Genomic DNA, 12622 nt, shown 5'->3' on the forward strand with positions numbered 1-12622 from the left:
CCCACGGGTGCGAAGGTGAATGGCAAGGCACTGAAGTGAGGAACCGCCCTTGCTTTCTCTGCCTGGCCAGTTCCCCTGGCCGGCTCCCAGCTCTCTTTCAGTATCACATCCGGCCGTGATTGGGAGTCCCATTTGTTCTTAACTGACTTGCCTAATTAAATAAAGGTTAAATAAATAAAATAATACATTCTCTGCCTCTGACCCTATCACGGGAGCTGAGTAACTGGCTTACTAGTGCTCTTCCATGCCATCCCCAGGAGGGATGCATCACTTTGTGCCAGGCTTTTTTTCGCTACACTCGACTTGAGTGGGTTGAGTCACTGACATTCCTGTCCGGTTTTACGCCTCCTCGGGCTCGTGCTGGAGGAGATCTTAGTGGGCTATGCTCAGCCTTGTCTCAGGGTAGTCAGTTGGTGGTCTGTTGATATCCCTCTAGTGGTGTGGGGGCTGTGCTTTGGCAAAGTGGGTGGAGTTGTATCCTGCCTGGTTGGCCCTGTCCGGGGGTAGTGTTGGACAGGGCCACAGGGTCCCCCGGCCCCCGTCTCAGCCTCAGTGCTGCAATAGTAGAGTATGCACCCTATGCAATTCTGAATTCAAATCCATCCAGTGCAATTTCAACTAATAACTGTATTTTGTTGAATGTATATAACAACATTCCAACCTTGTTTATCATTATTTAGTCCAATTGTGGCATGATTGCACAATTTGTATCCGTTTGTATCAGTTTCAATGGGGAACTTTTAGTTTGAAGGCGAACCGCCGATGCCACTTTTATTGGTCACGCGAATGTCTATGTTCAGAACGCATTGTTCTCCGTTACCCAGAATGCCTAGTTTGTTGCTGGCTGATCGAGGAGTGACTGACTGGCTAGCTGGCTAGCTAGTACATATGCCCTACTTTATGTACTAGCTATGCATTTTAATGTAATAACTAACGTTAGTGAATAGCCGAGTGAAACGAATAAGAGAACTACAACACCGTGGTTGACATAATTGCGGCAATGCCTCTCTTCACGTCCAATCCATTTGAGCAAGATGTTGGTAAGTTGTGAGCGCTGACGTTAGCTACACTAATGCCTCGGCTTTGTTTGTGTTTTGCTAGCTATAGTACCTGAACGTTATCCAGCTCTGAGTTGATTTTCCTAACCTAGCTAGCTAACGTTACAGCACGTCGTCTAAGTTTTGTAGCCATAGCTAACTACACCCTTCTAGCTTGCTAGTTAGCTCACTGGTAGTCAACATGGCTAGCTAACGTTAGCTGGTAAGAGCAATAGGGATAACCCATTCACTAGCTAACTACTTAAGTGTTGTTAGCCAGACACCTGGCCTATGGAATGTTGATGTTAGTTGATAAAGTTCGACCATTTTGATAAGCGACAGTAAAGATGTAAATAGCAGTAAACTGATGCTCCATGGTGCCATACGGAGAAGATGACGTTGCATTTTATCTGCAGCTAAAAACGTCAGCTACACTAGCCACTACACTGACTAACTAACTATGCAGGCAAAGAAGCTAAACACGTTGCTAACGTTAACTTGGATTTGTGTGTATCAACCATAGATTAGTGAAGGGGGTAGCTATCTAGCTATGGTAGCTTGCAAGCTAACTATCGCCAGGTCAAAGGATGGACATGAGGACTTTTTGGAAGACGTAGCTACACAGGAGAAGATGAGACTGGAAGAGATGTTATTGACAACACTGGAAGGGGATTAGGAATATTCCTCTGTCGCTAAATTAAAGGCCTTGTCATGGTGTAGTAGCCTATTCTGAATGATTTCATTTATTTCTGAACAGACGGCAGTAATTCTATGGCTTTGGCAAGTATATTTAAATGTGTCAGGGGTGCCGCAATTCGTTCAGAACCCTTCGCGTGGCTTGGATTATATAAGGACATACATGATAAAGTGCAACGAGAGAGATGAGATGCAGGCTTATGTCTATCAGAGTAGAACGAGGGAGAGATGTCATAGAAAATGAATCTCATTCTAGTTATGTGAGACATAATGGCGCGCTTCTCACACAGTCCGCATTGGTCTCAAACATAAATCAAATCAAACGTCACATGCGCCGAATACAACTAGTGAACCTTACGGTGAAATGCTTACTTAAAAGCCCTTAACCAACAGTGCAGTTCAAGTAGAGTTAAGAAAATATTGACCAAATAAACTAAAGTAACACAATAACATAACAATAACGAGGCTATATACAGGGGGTACCGGTGCTGTGCCGAAAATCTCCCCCACCCTTCTAATTTCCAAGAGTCAAATACTTTATATAAAACATACTTCGTCAGGATAGGCAACCGAAATGAATAAGTAATATATGTGTGTTATATTAAGCATAGGGAGGGAGTACAATGTTGGCAAGCAGTAAACATTTCAGAACAACTATGGCTGAATTATTATCCTTACACTTTCAAAAATACTAGTCGAATAAGACATGGGAGAGATGAAGAATTTTGGCAAAGAGATGTATTTATAGACTAACACAAATAAGTAGAGGATTTATGTACTGGCGACATGGGCAGCCGGCCAGGGAAAGGGGGCACCGGGTGCYGGCACTAAAGGGGGGGTTCGCCCAGGGTGCCATACAAGCTAGAACCGCCACATACACTTGAAACAAATAGCCAAACCGAAAACTGCAAACAAAAATGCTTTCTGCTACTAAGATGAGTGGAATGTAGGCTTAACTGACAGCGGAATGAAGAGCAGAAATCTCAACTAGCAAGCAAGTCGCAGAAATMAAGATCGTGAGGTGGGGAGAATTCTAGCAGGGGGGAGATTTTCGGCACAACAAATCAAATCAAATTTTATTTGACTCTGTACCGAGTCAGTGTGCGGGGGTACAGGTTAGTTGAAGTGACTATGCATAGATAATAAACAGCGCGTAGCAGCAGTGTACAAAACAAAGGGGGGGGGTAAAATAGTCAGGTGGCCATTTGATTAATTGTTCAGCAGCTTATGGCTTGGGGGTAGAAGCTGTTAAGGAGCCTTTTGGTCCTAGACTTGGCGCTCCGGTACCGCTTGCCATAGGTTACAATGTTGCGCAAACCATAAAACCCGGCCGGCCCAACCCAAATAAACTCTTAGAATATTAGGCTCGGCCTGAAAATCGACTTTTTCACATTACGTTTTTTTGTGGTGGCTGGAGAATTAACTAAGAGATAACTCAAATGAACTTTGATCGCTTTTATTAAACATTTTACGTTGCAAATAAGTGAAAATGATTTCTTATGCAAGGAGAGGTACGGGATCCAGCCAAATATGTTTAGAAACAAAACAGTCCAAAACGGAGTGGTTCCGGCAGGATCCGGCTCTAATTAAGCACTGCAGGTGCTTCGTAAACAACAGGTGTAGACTAACAGTGAAATGCTTTCTTACGGCCCTTCCCAACAATGCAGAGAAATAGTTGAACAAATGTAAAAAATAATAACCCAGGGAATAAATAGAAAAATAATAACATAAGGAATAAATACACGTTGAGTATTGGTAACTGATGCGCCATATCCGGTTAGAACTCTGACTATAGATGTGACAAGTGGTTCCCCACATTATCTTACCCTAACTGGATGTGTGTGTGTGTTATAGCCCTACTTCAACAGTGAGCTGATGTTTGTGTTTGTTGTTCTTCAGAGAAAGCCACCAGTGAGATGAACACAGCGGAGGACTGGGGCCTCATCCTGGACCTTTGTGATAAGATAGGACAGTCTCGCTCCGGGTCAGTCACATGTCTATCAATACGTCAATCAATTATATGTATACTGTATATCCAGATAGGGCAGTCTCCTAACGGGTCAGTGATGAGATAGGGCAGTCTCCTAACGGGTCAGTGATGAGATAGGGCAGTCTCCTAACGGGTCAGTGATGAGATAGGGCAGTCTCCTAACGGGTCTGTGATGAGATAGGGCAGTCTCCTAACGGGTCAGTGATGAGATAGGGCAGTCTCCTAACGGGTCAGTGATGAGAGAGGGCAGTCTCCTAACGGGTCAGTGATGAGAGAGGGCAGNAGGGCAGTCTCCTAACGGGTCAGTGATGAGAGAGGGCAGTCTCCTAACGGGTCAGTGATGAGAGAGGGCAGTCTCCTAACGGGTCAGTGATGAGATAGGGCAGTCTCCTAACGGGTCAGTGATATAGTATCTGTAATAAGAGTATGTATGTCTAGAAGTAGAGTTAGAATATGTATGTCTAGACGTATGAAGGTCAGTGATGTTTGTAATAAAAATGTGTTGTTGATGAAGAATAATGTGTTGTTGATGATCATGATGTGTGTGTTGTTGATAATGATGAAGATGTATGTGTTGTTGATGATGTATGTGTTGATGATCACCATGATGATGTATGTGTTGTTGATGATGATGATGATGATGATGATGATGTATGTGTGGTACTGATGATGATGTATGTGTTGTTGATGATGATGATGTGTGGTGTTGATGATGAAGATTTATGTGTTGTTGATGATGATGTGTGTGTTGATGATGAAGCTTTATGTGTTAGTTTGTTTGGACACACCTACTCTTTCAAGGGTTTTTCTTTATTTMTACTATTTTCTACATTGTAGAATAATAGTGAAGACATCAACAAATATGAAATAACACATATGTATTCATGTAGTAACCAAAAAAGTGTTAAACAAATCAAAATATATTTATGTTTCTTCAAAGTGGTCACCCTTTGCCTTCATGACAGCTTTGCACTCTCTTGGGATTCTCTCAACCAGCTTCACCTGGATTGCTTTTCCAACAGTCTGATTGGTCGGCTATTTGAGCCAGTAATGGGGGCTTTACTATTCTTGGGTAGCAGAATGACTTTTGGTTCCCTCCAGGCCTGAGGGCACACACTTTATAGTAGGCTTAAATTGAAAATGTGGCAATATCGTCCCCTATCATCCTCAGTAATTTCCCATCCAAGTTGTCAGACCCCGGTGGCTTGTCATTGTTGATAAACAACAATAATTTTTTCACCTATTCCACACTGACTTTACGGAATTCAAAAGTGCAATTCTTGTCTTTTCATAATTTGGTCAGATATACTTGGATGTATAGTGTCAGTGTTTGTTGCTGGCATGTCATGCCTAAATTTGCTAATCTTGCCTATGAAAAAATCATTAAAGTAGTTGGCAATATCAGTTTGTTTTGTGTTGAGTGAGCCATCTGTTTCAATGAATGATGGAGCTGAGTTTGCCTTTTTTCCCAAACATTTGATTGAAGGTGCCCCAAAGCTTTTTACTATCATTCTTTATTTCATTTATCTTAGTTTCATAATGTAGTTTCTTCATTTTATTCAGTTTAGTCACATAATTTCTCAATTTGCAGTACGTTTACCAATCTGTTGTGCAGCCAGACTTGATATCCCTTTTGCCTCATCCCTCTCAACCAAACCATTGTTCAATTCCTCATCAATCCACGGGGATTTTACAGTTTTTACAGTCATTTTCTTAATGGGTGCATGCTTATTAGTAACTGGAATAAGCAATTTAATAAATGTGTCAAGTGCAGCGTCTGGTTGCTCCTCATTACACACCACGGACCAACAGATACTCTTTACATCAATAACATAGGAATCACTACAAAACTTATTGTATGACCTCTTATACACTATATATTAGGCCTTTGGGACTTGGGTTTTCCTAGATGTGTCTACTAAAGTTGCAGGCACTGGTTACAGTTTGAAGCAGCTTGATGAAAGCCAGTCAATATTTAAATCACCCAGAAAATATACCTCTCTGTTGATATCACATACATTATCAAGCATTTCACACTTGTCATCCAGATACTGACTGTTAGCACTTGTTGGTCTATAGCAGCTTCCCACCAGAATGGGCTTTAGGTGAGGCAGATGAACCTGTAGCCATATTACTTCAACACTATTTAACATGAGATCCTCTCTAATCTTTACAGGAATGTGGCTCTGAATATAAACAGCAACACCTCCACTATTGGCATTTCTGTATTTTCCGTAAATGTTATAACCTTGTATTGCTACCACTGTATCATCAAAGGTATTATCAGAGATAGTTTCAGAGATAGTCAGAATATGAATGTCATCTGTTACTAGCAAATGATTGATTTCATGAACCTTGTTTCTTAAGATACATATTATAGAGTTTWAAAAAAATGACATGTTAAGGTGGGCTATTTTGATCACTTTTCTTCTGCGATGCTTACTTGTTTTCATTGTTTTACTGGGAAGCTTAGCAGAAGTAGATGTGCTCATGTTATTTATATTAGTGCAGGGTGAGCTACACACAGTGGTCTTCCTACTAGGGCACACCGCCTCAGTGCTAACAGTATAAATKTGGTTCATAGGCACATGATTACTGCATACAATAGCTGTAGGATCAGCAGAGGCATTCAGGGCAGTTAGAGGGATGTAAATGAGGTTACTTACATTGTCTACCAACGCTCCTGGTATAATGTACAATTTCCCAAGCATTATGACAACCTAGTATCACAATGGTAGGGATTAACTGAGCTGGGTTTGAGTCATTAAGTCATTGTCTCAACGCAGCCTTATAATGCTGTGAAAGGATCCAGGAACCCAAATTATGAGTGGATTCAATCCTCCTTATAAAACATCTTTTGTTTCCAGAAAGTATCGAAACTGTCAACAAAAGTTACACCCATTGAGCTGCAAAAATCACGTTCTGAAAAGAGAGAATCCCGCTAAAGCTGTTGATGAGGATGTATGTGTTGTTGATGATCATAATGAAAATGTATGTGTTGTTGATGATCATAATGAAGGTTGATGTGTGTTCTGTTCAAGGCCTAAAGAATGTCTTCGGTCCATTATGAGACGAGTCAACCACAAGGATCCCCATGTTGCCATGCAGGCTCTGACGGTAAACACAGACAACACAGCTATGTATTACAACAGGTGCTTGGAGAAAAAACTGTTTGTTGTATAAATATATTTCATAAAGCGGTCTTAAGCTATCATAAAGCTCTGTCTTATGCTATATATACACTACGTGACCAACAGTATGTGGACACCATCTCGTCGAACATCTCATTCCAAAATCATGAGCGTTAATATTGACTTGGTCCCCCATTTTCTGCTATAACAGCCTCCATTCTTCTGGGAAGGATTTCCACTAGATGTTGGAACATTGCTGCAGGGACTTAGGCCTGGCTTGCAGTCGGCGATCCAATTCATCCCAAATGTGTTCGATGGGATTGCTGTCTTATGCTATAAATATATTTCATAGAGCTTCATGACAGCTTAAGAAAGCTTTATCTTTACATTATTGAAGTAAATATGTTTTTCCCCCTCCCAGCTACTTGGTGCCTGTGTTTCAAACTGTGGGAAGATATTTCATCTAGAGGTGTGCTCCAGAGAGTTTGCCAGTGAGGTCAGCAACGTTCTAAACAAGGTCTGGATTTTCACTGTCATTCTATGTAATGTTACAGAAATATCTACTTCAAAGATTGTTGTTTTATGAAACGTGTTGTATAAAGTTTGAAGGGCCATACTAATGTAAGTATGTGTGTTACAGGCCCATTTTCAGCTGGCTACTTTTTCCATTTTACTTTTATTTATTCATATTATAAGCTCAACAATGCACACATGGTTGTAGGCTACGCGCAAAGTTTCCAAAATGCCATTAGCCGGAAAACACAATTCTCCAAAGCGCACGCATGCGCAAGCGGTAACATGCAACATAGATGAAAATATCCGTGAGCGGTTTCAAACGACATAGATGCAAATATCTGTTCGAAATTAAGAGGGGAAGATGCATGGGTTACTAATTATTTTTTATTTCACCTTTATTTAACCAGGTAGGCCAGTTGAGAACAATACTCATTTACAACTGAGACCTACCTGGCCAAGATAAAGCAAAGCAGTGCAACAAAACCCCTAATCCTAACCCAAAAAACAGTTACACATGTGATAAGCAAACATACAGTCAATAACACAATAGAAAAATCTATATACAGTGTGTGCAAATGTAGTAAGATTATGGAGGTAATGTAATAAATAGGCCATAGTGGTGAAATAATTACAATGTAGTATTAACACTGGAGTGATAGATGTGCAGAAGATGAATGTGCAAGTAGAGATACTGGGGTGCAAAAATAAATAATAATATGGGGATGAGGTAGTTGGGTGGGCTATTTACAGATGGGCTGTGTACAAGTGCAGTGATCMGTWAGCTGCTCTGATAGCTGATGCTTAAAGTTAGTGAGGGACATATAAGTCTCCAGCTTCAGTGATTTTTGCAATTTGTTCCAGTTACTGGCATCAGAGAACTCGAAGGAAAGGCGGCCAAATGAGGAGTTGGCTTTGGGGATGATCAGTGAAATATACCTGCTGGAGCGCGTGCTACGGGTGGGTGTTGCTATGGTGACCAGTGAGCTGAGATAAGGTGGGGCTTTACCTAGCAAAGACTTATAGATGACCTGGAGCCAGTGGGTTTGGCGACGAATATGAAGCGAGGGCCAGCCAACGAGAGCATACAGGTCGCCGTGGTGGGTAGTATATGGGGCTTTGGTGACAAAACGGATGGCATTGTGATAGACTACATCCAGTTTGCTGAGTAGAGTGTTGGAGGCTATTTTGAAAATGACATCGCTGAAGTCAAGGATCGGTAGGATAGTCAGTTTTACGAGGGTATGTTTGGCAGCATGAGTGAAGGAGGCTTTGTTGTGAAATAGGAATCCGATTCTAGATTTAATTTTGGATTGGAGATGCTTGATGTGAGTCTGGAAGGAGAGTTTACAGTCTAACCAGCCACRTAGGTATTTGTAGTTGTCCACATATTCTAAGTCAGAACCATCCAGAGTAGTGATGCTGGACGGGCGGGCAGGTGTGGGCAGCGATCGGTTGAAGAGCGTGCATTTAGTTTTACTAGCATTTAAGAGCAGTTGGAGGCCACGGAAGGAGTGTTGTATCGCATTGAAGCTCGTCTGGAGGTTTGTTAACCYTWTCCAAAGAAGGGCCAGAAGTATACAGAATGGTGTCGTCTACATAGAGGTGGATCAGAGAATCACCAGCAGCAAGAGCTACGTCATTGATGTATACAGAGAAAAGAGTCAGCCCAAGAATTGAACCTTGTGGTACCCCCGTAGAAACTGCCAGAGGTCCGGACAACAGGGCCTCCGATTTGACACACTGAACTCTATCTGAGAAGTAGTTGGTGAACCAGCCGAGGCAGTCATTTGAGAAACCAAGGCTATTGAGTCTGCCGATAAGACTGTGGTGATTGACAGAGTCGAAAGCCTTGGTCAGGTCAATGAAGACGGCTGCACAGACTGTCTTTTATCGATCGTGGCTGAGGTGCACCCATGACCAGCTCGGAAACCGGATTGCATAGCGGAGAAGGTACGGTGGGATTCGAAATGGTCGGTGATATGTTTGTTAACTTGGATTTTMAAGACTTTAGAAAGGCAGGGCAGGATAGATAAAGGTCTTTAACAATTTGGGTCTAGAGTTTCTCACCCTTTGAAGAGGGGGATGACCGCGGCAGCTTTCCAATCTTTAGGGATCTCAGACGATACGAAAGAGAGGTTGAATAGGCTAGTAATAGGGGTTGCAACAATTGCGGCGGATAATTTTAGAGAGGGTCCAGATTGTCTAGCCCAGCTGATTTGTAGGGTCCAGATTTTGCAGCTCTTTCAGAACATCAGCTATTTGGATTTTGAAGGAGTAGTGGGGGGGTGAGGGGTCTTGGGCAAGTTGATTCGGGGGGTGCAGAGCTGTTGGCCGTGGTAGGGGTAGCCAGGTGGAAAGCATGGCCAGCCGTAGAAAATTGCTTATTGAAATTTTCGATTATCGTAGATTTATCGGTGGGGACAGTGTTTCCTAACCTCAATGCAGTGGGCAGCTGGGAGGTGGTGCTCTTATTCTCCATGGACTCCATGGAATTTGTGCTACAAATTTCTGTTAGGAAAGCAAAGGCTAGCTTTTTCAAACTGAGGGTAGGTTGGTCAGGATGATATCTATGAGGGTGCCCGTGTTTACCGATTTTAGGGTTGTACCTGGTAGGTTCCTTGATAATTTGTGTGAGATTGAGGGCATCTAGTTTAGATTGTAGGATGGCCGGGGTGTTAAGCATATCCCAGTTATCAACTAGCGTGGGTTGAATAATATGACTAGGATTATCATCAATTTGCATGGGTTAATAATATGACTAGGATTATCATCAACTAGCATGGGGTGCTAATATGACTAGGATTATCATCAACTAGCATGGGTTGCTAATATGACTAGGATTATACCTTTGGCTGCTGGACAAATATAACGTAGATTTGAAAGCCTATAGAACATTATAAAAATGCTGGTTTCAATGGCATATGAAGTCTTTATAGAATTCCATCTACAATTCTATGGTCGTATTTTGGCTACTTTGAAACAGGGCAAGAAATGCTTCATAAAATGACAAAACGTCCAGGTTTTTAAACAATTAAGTTATGGTGAAGTACTTTCAAAATGCTGACCGCCGCTGCTCAGGTTCCAGGTGGGTGAAGTGAGGTGCACAGGCACTGGCCTTCACTCCGGTCTAGGTTAACATTTGGTCTGAACAAAAAGCCTTGAGTATGTCGACAGAATCAAGCCTTTATACGTTGTTAATTATCCTTCATTATATTTATCAAACATGACTCTGCCAATAACAGCTAGGTTTCTCCTCCCCACGCGGAACACTCCCAGACAGTCCTGCTAAGAAGCTACTTATTTTTTKTTTTTTTAAACATTTTTAATTGAAAACAACCATAGGAAGGTACTTAATTGTTACCCAGAAATAAATTGATATTGAGATAAAAACTGCTGCAATAGACCTTTACTTCATTGTTCTGTTTGAATAAAATACACTACCTTTCAAAAGTTTGGGGTCACTTAGAAATATCCTTGTTTCCCATGAAAACACATGAAATGAGTTGCAAAATGAATAGGAAATATAGTCAAGATGTTGACAAGGTTATAAATAATGATGTTTAATTTAAATAATAACTTTGCTTTCGTCAAAGAATCCTCCATTTGCAGCAATTACAGCCTTGRAGACCTTTGGTATTCTAGTTGTCAATTTGTTGAGGTAATCTGAAGAAATTTCACCCCATGCTTCCTGAAGCATGTCCCACAAGTTGGATTGTCTTGATGGGCACTTCTTATGTGCCATACGGTCAAACTGCTCCCACAACAGCTCAATAGGGTTGAGATCCGATGACTGTGCTGGCCACTCCATTATAGACAGAATACCAGCTGACTGCTTCTTCCCTAAATAGTTATTATATAGTTTGGAGCTGTGCTTTGGGTCATTGTCCTGTTGTAGGAGGAAATTGGCTCCAATTAAGTGTCGTCCACAGGGTATGGCATGGCGTTGCAAAATGGAGTGATAGCCTTCCTTCTTCAAGATCCTTTTTACCCTGTACAAATGTCCCACTTTACCACCAAAGCACCCCCAGACATCACATTGCCTCCACCATGCTTGACAGATGACATCAAGCACTCCTCCAACATCTTTAAAAATGTTCTGCGTCTCACGAATGTTGTTTTTTGTGATCTGAACACCTCAAACTTAGATTTGTCTGTCCATAACACTTTTTGTCCAATATTCCTGTGTCTGTGTTCTTTTTCCCATCTTAATCTTTTCTTTTTATTGGCCAGTCTGAGATATGGCTTTTTCTTCGCAACTCTGCCTAGAAGGCCAGCGTCCTGGAGTTGCCTCTTTACTGTTGACTTTGAGACTGGGGTTTTGTGGGTACTATTTAATGAAGCTGCCAGTTGAGGACTTGTGAGGTATCTGTTTCTCAAACTAGACACTAATGTACTTGTCCTCTTGCTCAGTTGTGCACTGGGGCTTCCCACTGCTCTCTCTTCTGTTTCTTGGCAATTTCTCACATGGAATAGCCTTCATTTCTCAGAACAAGAATAGACTGACGAGTTTCAGAAGAAAGTCCTTTGTTTCTGGCCATTTTGAGCCTGTAATCGAACCCACAAATGCTGATGCCCCAGATACTCAACTAGTCTAAAGAAGGCCAGTTTTATTGCTTCTTTAATCAGGACAACAGTTTTAAGCAATGCTAACATAATTGCAAATGGGTTTTCTAATGATCAGTTAGCCTTTTAAAATTATAAACTTGGATTAGCTAACACAATGTGCCATTGGAACACAGGAGTGATGGTTGCTGATAATGGGCCTAATCAGCCGTTTCCAGCTACAATAGTCATTTACAACATTAACAATGGTCTACACTGTATTTCTGATCAATTTTATGTCATTTTAATGGACAAAAAAAATTGCTTTTCTTTCAAAAACAAGGACGTTTCTAAGTGACCCCAAACTTTTGAATGGTAGTGTACGTAATTCGAAAAACAAACATTGTGGCAATTCATATCTTGAAGTAAAACTGTAAATAAGACTTTAACCCCCCGGCCCCTGGGCGCGTAGCTGTAAATAAGACTTTAACCCCCCGGCCCCTGGGCGCGTAGCTGTAAATAAGACTTTAGCCCCCCGGCCCCTGGGCGCTGTAGCTGGCTACTCTTTCTATTGGGAAATCGGCCTACCTTTATGTACTTGTGGAAAACACGTGTGTTTGTAGATCCAGGGCCACCCTACGGGACAGTGTGTGTGTCCAGGGCCACCCCTAACGATGTGTGTGTGTGTGTCGTCCAGGCCACACTCGGAT

General features: G+C 41.8%; 1 protein-coding gene across 1 annotated transcript in view; it reads left to right on the top strand.

Moving 5' to 3' along the window:
• Positions 1 to 826: 826 nt before the first annotated feature.
• stam (signal transducing adaptor molecule (SH3 domain and ITAM motif) 1) overlaps positions 827 to 12622 on the top strand; it is a 48936-nt gene continuing 37140 nt past the window's right edge. Inside the window, exons 1-4 of the mRNA XM_070437154.1 lie at positions 827 to 1040; positions 3633 to 3717; positions 6765 to 6840; positions 7276 to 7438. Of these exons, the coding sequence (XP_070293255.1) occupies positions 1001 to 1040; positions 3633 to 3717; positions 6765 to 6840; positions 7276 to 7438 (364 nt within the window). The 5' untranslated portion in view covers positions 827 to 1000. The remainder of the gene's footprint in view (positions 1041 to 3632; positions 3718 to 6764; positions 6841 to 7275; positions 7439 to 12622) is intronic.

Source organism: Salvelinus sp. IW2-2015, linkage group LG34 (assembly GCF_002910315.2).
Source record: "Salvelinus sp. IW2-2015 linkage group LG34, ASM291031v2, whole genome shotgun sequence".
Classification (NCBI taxonomy): domain Eukaryota; kingdom Metazoa; phylum Chordata; class Actinopteri; order Salmoniformes; family Salmonidae; genus Salvelinus; species Salvelinus sp. IW2-2015.